The sequence below is a fragment of the Pinus tabuliformis genome, chromosome X (assembly GCF_031772625.1).
Source record: "Pinus tabuliformis cultivar Carrire ecotype Pingquan chromosome X, CPIR1, whole genome shotgun sequence".
Classification (NCBI taxonomy): domain Eukaryota; kingdom Viridiplantae; phylum Streptophyta; class Pinopsida; order Pinales; family Pinaceae; genus Pinus; species Pinus tabuliformis.
In genome coordinates this window covers 1,424,608,378-1,424,615,064 of record NC_142308.1, presented here as the reverse complement: position 1 = coordinate 1,424,615,064, position 6,687 = coordinate 1,424,608,378, and the positions used below count along the sequence as shown (strand labels likewise).

Sequence of the window (6,687 nt, the reverse complement as noted above, 5' to 3'; positions counted from 1 at the left end):
ATTTACGGCAACTCTATTTTGTTTTACTCTATTTTGCCCTGAGCTATTTTCTGCATCGTAATTAAGTCCATGTGTGATTGCGATATTGTTTTGCCATGAGATGTGATTGCTACATCCTCCCGGCAACCTATTTCTAAGCCACTTGACTTTGCCGCAACCTAACTTCTGGGTAAGACTCCTCTCCTCCGCCCCGTAAAAAATGAAAATAGAAAAACTGAACTCTCTAAAACACCTAGCAAACGAGAAAATTAAATATAGTTAAAAGAAAATGAAATTAATATCTCAACATTTACTTTACAAAATTCCACATTTTCTTATCTTAATACTAGATATGAGCATAAAATATTAAATTGGACATAAAAATTTGAGTAAATTCGTTATATACTTTGGAAAATGCTTTACGGATGTCCAATTTGACCAATTACCTAAAATCTTTCAACATCTCACACCGAAAAAGAGCAACAACAAAAAAAAACTCAGAACTCTGTTATCGATCGCTTGCGTTCAGAGACGATCCCTTGCGTTCAGAGAATAACAATAATGAGAATATTTCAAATTTAATGATAGAAATTATGCGCAAACTCAATAAGGATACAGAACCTGGAATTTAACAAAAAAGAGCCCTGTGAACAAAAATGATAGAAACTATGCGCAAACTCAATAAGAATACAGAACCTAGAATTTAACAAAAAAGAGCCCTGTCAACAAAATAAAAAAATCTCTCAAACTTGTATCCCTTTGAGTGCACAGGTCAACAATAAAGCAAAATATTTCAATTTTTATTGGAAATTTTACATTCAGACTCAATAACACCACAAAATTTCCAAGAAAAATATATCAAATTTTATCAGAATTTTTTCATTCAGACTCAATAACACCACAAAATTTCCAACTTCAACATAAAAGAGCCCTTTAAACAAAAAAAAGCTGAGAAACCTGTCAAATTTCGATCCATTTGCATTCAGAGGTTAACAATAACGCAAAATATTTCAATTTTCCACGAACTCGGACAAATTTCGATCTATTTGCATTCAGAAGTCAACAATAACGGAAAACTTTTCAAATTTCAACCCCTGAATAATACAACTACTGACTGGTGCTTTGGCAAACGTAATACAACTAAGTAGATCAAACAACATATATGCATCCTTAAAAATTCTCTGTATGATTTAGACCTTCGATATCATTTATAGATAATACAAATCTTCTGCTTCTGTAATACGAGATTTCTGCTGTGAAGATAAAGCAGTACCCGCACACAAAAACCCACACTGCAAACAATATTTCTCATACGCCTGCAACCGTGTCTGCCTTAGTATTTGCACAAGGTATGGGCTTACCTAAGTAAGTGGGCTTCTCATGTCCAGGCATAACCACAACAACAGTGTTCCCTGGATCTACGTACTGCATCTCATGATTTTCCCCACCGCCTGGAGCTGAAGCCGCCCTATTAGTTAATCCTTCCGAATCAGCACATAGCTTCCAGTAAGAGAGAGCGAGTATGGTAAAAAAAGCAGCAGCAGTGAGGAGTGCCATACCAATCAGTCCCGCAAACAGGTACAAAACTGGTTTAAACCATGTTTCTGAATGTGTCACAAAATATTCGGAGCTGCTATTGTTTCTCATTGAATATTGATTCATGAATCACATGACAAGATACTATTCTCACACTAATGAGCTCTCAGCTCTGGGTATCCTTTGGCGTTTACCCTAATTTTCTGTGCTGGTCATGCATCTCTGCCAGGTGGGTATTGTTTCGCATTTACCCTAGCTCTCAGAATTGGTTTTTCATTTTCTTGCTTGAAAAGGTCATTGTGGTTTCTCATTTTCTATCTGCAATCATATTCTGAATATGACAGCCACCAAGATGCCAGGACCAGTCGATGAAGATTTCTGCTATGTTAGTTAAAGTAGCTCTCCATGTTAGGAATACTTTGTCATTTTGTTGCGTCTGCATTGCGTCATTAGATCAAACAAAATACGACTGTATTACCTTCAAAACTTTCTCATTCACAGTGCAAAGAAACCATGCCTTCCTCAGCACATATGTGAAATTTTTTACACATATACTGTGAAATTTTACTCCCTGATTCTGGCACGATACTGTGGAAAATCTCGGGCTAAATCATATGATAGTAAAGTAGTCGTCAAATAATTTCAAGACTCTGAGGCCATTACTTACAATGGAATGGATGTTGAGCTGCCCACATATGTTCCTGTCATGTTTTCCGTGACTTTTGCGTGAAGGCAACGAGAAAACGTAATTCATTTTACTTTGATTTTTGCGTGCAAAGCAAATGGATGACGTAATTCATTTTCTTTTGAGCATTGATGATTTTTCCACGATGCGAAGGTTGGTAAATAGCTCAACCCAGATATTGACCATTAGGTATTTGTTCGGAAAGAGGCTAGATGAGGTATATAGATTTTCGGTGAAGGTTTGTTTCATTTTTTATTAATAATTTCTTATAATAATAAAAAAAAAAGAATTGGTATGAGATATTTTTACAAATATTTATCTTGATGTATATTGAATTATTATATAACATTTTATTTTTTTATTTAAATATATCAGTTTTTTTATTTTTTAGTTAATTATAAATTTGAACAAATAACTTAGAACAAAAATACTTTAATAATATATCCATTCATTATCACTTCTAATATATTAAATATTAACTAAAAACATATATTTAAATTAAATTTTCATTAATAACACAATTCCTCACCAATTCATCTTTAGCATAAAGAAGCACTTTCAAGCATTGTTTAGATATACATAAGCTAACCCTTTTTGCCTATAAATTCCAACATATAAACTTTTATTAGAAAACACATTTCTAAATTAAATTCTTATAGATGAAAAGACTGTCACCCGCTCTCGTATAAACTCAAACATATGATTTTTTATTTAAAAAACATGTCTAAAATTAAATCCCTCATGCATGAGATAATTTCTCACCCAATGTATTTTTTTATTAAAAAAGAAGGTCTAAAATTAAATCCCTCACATAATTTCTCACCAAATGGTTTCATAGAAGCTCATTATGCATTTTGAAGTCAATGGTTTGGTAGCTTATTATTTTTACTTGTTTTATTTTATTGTTTATATTATCTATGTATATTTGATGATCTTAAATTATATGTTTTAGTGGACAGTTATTAGCACAATATTACTTGCAAAAAAAACCTTTTTTAGTGTACAATTATTAGTACAATATTACTTAAAAAAAAATTTTAGAGAAGTACTGAGGACTTTTAGAAATAATTAGTCTATTCTTACTGAAAAAAATTGGTTATTCCTGAATATCTCTAGTCTTACATAAATGTAAAAGGATCTTCATTTATTGTAACCTGTCGCCATCCTCAGCACTGAGCCATTGTCCAACCGTTATCACTGAGCCATTGTCCAACCGTTATCGCAAACGCTAGCTAACATGTTTATTTGTTCATAGCCCCTGTTATTGTTGAAGCAATCGAGCCATTAGAGGAAGAATCCCCATACCCTTTGTGCAATCAGGTGGAGAGAGTTTCTTGGAGCTGTGCCATAGGCTTTATAAATTGCTTACATTAAAACAACATTTAAATAAATTCCAATTTATAATGCATTGACGAAGAAAAGTTTAACTCAAAGGACACTGATCCCGGAGGCTCTAAAGCAGTTACCATTAAACACGCATGAATCTAAATAAAATTTTAATAAACTCCAATCTGTTATGCATTTAAGAAACAATATTGAAAAGCTTTTAAATCGGTAATCTACAAATATCAAAACAAAAGAATGGTTAAAATAATGTAAAAATAGAAGAGTATGGAAATGTGATAGGTTTGTTCAGACATTTTTCTAGTTATCGCTAAATGATTTAGGTTTATTTGAATTAAGAAAAGTTATTCTCTGGGTTATTGTTTTCCAATGTAACTGGATTGTAAATGAGTCAATGTAACTGAATTGTAAATGATTGTAAATGAGTTAATGTAACTGAATTGTAAATGAGTCAATGTAACTGAATTGTAAATGAGTCGTAGTGTGTATTTTCTATGTTGTTATGTTTATCTAGTGATCCTATAATTATATAATGAGACACATGGTCATGTATTAGCAGTTAGCTAGTGTGAACAAGGTTAGGTCTAAATTAATATTCATTATATGTTTTCTAATTTGGTATCAGAACAATAAGGGTTAAGATGGGTTAAGATCTGTTTGTGCTTCCTAGCTAGAATGTTGAGTTGGTAAGTGTTGAAATCTGTTCGTGCTTCCTAGCTAGAAAGTTGCTTGTTGTTTGTATATGCAGGTGGATTCTTTTGTTTATGTGGGGCTAAGAACGGAAAATTTTGGTTGTTATCGTTATTGTGGGTTGAGCGAGTGATCCAAGTTGGGTTCGTGGATCTGGATCTGAGATCCTTTTACTCGGTACAGAGGATATTTGAGGGAAGTTTGTGTTGCAAAAGATTTTGTGTGTACTCGTGCAGTGCTTGGACCTGCCCGTCACCCTTGCAAATTTGGGTGTTGCTAATGCGATCTGGATGTGATCAGTAGTTGTAGAGACGGGCATGTGGTTGCTGGCGTCGTGGTGTTTGAAAACCCATCAATGGAGCTTGTGTAACCCCCAACCGATGGTGCTTCTACATGCAGCGTGCAGTCTGATCGAAGGAAAGCACGGCTGGTGTGTGTGCTGCATGGATAGGGACATTATGAAACGAATGGACAGAGAGGCTTAGATTGTTGTTTTGTTAAGCATTGTGTTGTGCCAAAGGACAGAGATCTGAGAGCGAAGGGACAAAGATATGAGTTGATAAAGTGATCTACGTGTCACTGATCTATGTGTTGCCATTGTTGAGGGCCGTAGATCTGAATTGGTGTTTTGATCCGGAGGCGGCGAAGGAGTTACATTTTGGACTGAAGTGTTTATTGCTTCCCTGGTTCATTGTTGGATGTTGTGGTGACTGAGATCGTGTAAAAATCTAAAATGATTCTATGTTGCCATTAAAAGATCTCATTTACTTGCCATCTACGCAAACTCCGTCAGGCTGTGACTGATACGAAATGCCTGTCACACTTCCAAAAATCTCATTTCCTTCTTTTCTACGTATGACGGGCTCATATGAAAATAAACAAATCGTCTTGTGGCTATCAATTTTTCTTACAACGCCACACAGACATGATGAGGATAGGCAAACGTAATACAACTAAGTAGATCACACAACATACAGACATCCTTAAAAATTCTCTGTATGCCCAGCAAACATTTAGACCTTTGATATCATTTACATATAATACAAATTTTCTGCTTTTGTAATACGAGATTTCTGCTGTTAAGATAAGCAGTGCTCGCACACAAAAAAGCCACACTGCAAACAATATTTCTCATACGCCTGCAACCGTGTCTGCCTTAGTATTTGCACAAGGTATGGGCTTACCTAAGTAAGTGGGCTTCTCATGTCCAGGCATAACCACCACAACACTGTTCTCTGTATCTACGTACTGCATCTCATGACTTTCCCCACCGTCTGGAGCTGAAGCCGCCCTATCCCTTAATTCTTCCGAATCAGCACATAGCTTCCAGTAAGAGAAAGCGAGTATGATCAGAAAAGCAGCAGCAGTGAGGAGTGCGATACCAATCAGTCCCACAAACAGGTACAAAACTGGTGAGAACCAGGTTTCTGAATGTGTGACAAAATTGTCGGAGCTGCTATTGTTTCTCATTGAATATTGATTCATGAATCACATGACAGGAATAATGAGCTCTGAGATCTGGGTATCCTTTCGCGTTTACCTAAATTTTCTCTGCTGGTCATGCATCTCTGCCAGGTGGGTATTGTTTCACATTTACCTTAGCTCTCAGAACTGGTTTTTCATATTCTTGCTTCATAAGGTCATTGTGGTTTCTCATTTTCTATCTGCCATCATATTCTGAATATGACAGCCACCAGGATTCCAGGACCAGTGGACGAATTTTTCTGCTATGTTAGTTAAAGTAGGTCTCCATGTTAGGAATACCTTGTCATTTTATTGCGTCTGAATTGCGTCATTAGATCAAACAAAATACGACTATATTACCTTCAAAACTTTCTCATTCATACTACAAAGCAACCACGTCTTCCTCAGTACATAATGTGAAATTTTACACTCATATACTATTGGAATATTTTTAGTCCTTGATTCTGGCACGATACTGTGGAAAAATCTCGGGCTAAATCGTATGATAGTAAAGTAGTCGTCAGATAATTTCAATACTTTGAGGTGATTACCTACAATGGAATTAATGTTGAGCTGCCCACATATGTGCCTATAACAGTTGAAATGTAGTGTAAACTGTGAGGTTACCTATGGTCCTGTCATGTTTTCCGTGACTTTTCCGTGAAGGCAAAGAGAAAACGTAATTCATTTTCCTTTGATTTTTGTGTGCAAAGCAAATGGATGACGCAATTCATTTTCTTTTGAGCATTGATGATTTTTCCATGATGCGAAAGGTTGGTAAACAGCTCAACCCAGATATGGACCATTAGGTATTTGTTGGTAAAGAGCCGAGATGAGGTATCTAGATTTTGGTGAAGGTTTGTTTCATTTTTTACCAATTTCACAAAGAAGGATAAGAGTAATAATAATTTAATTTCAAGGTTGTTATGTGACAGTTTTTCACAAACATTCATTTTTTGTATGATGAGTTGTCATAAAACATTTTATAT

The 6,687-nt window shown here is 35.1% G+C and overlaps 1 protein-coding gene across 1 annotated transcript; it reads right to left on the bottom strand.

Moving 5' to 3' along the window:
* Positions 1–5,365: 5,365 nt before the first annotated feature.
* LOC149145376 (protein GLUTAMINE DUMPER 2-like) lies at positions 5,366–5,704 on the bottom strand. Its single transcript, XM_089452426.1, has one exon. The coding sequence runs from the start codon at positions 5,702–5,704 to the stop codon at positions 5,366–5,368; it is 339 nt and encodes a 112-aa protein (XP_089308552.1).
* Between the last annotated feature and the right edge of the window lie 983 nt (positions 5,705–6,687).

Bases quoted from the DNA above. Each gene is read 5' to 3' on its own strand.
- LOC149145376 (XM_089452426.1), bottom strand. From the start codon at position 5,704: ATGAGAAACAATAGCAGCTCCGACAATTTTGTCACACATTCAGAAACC.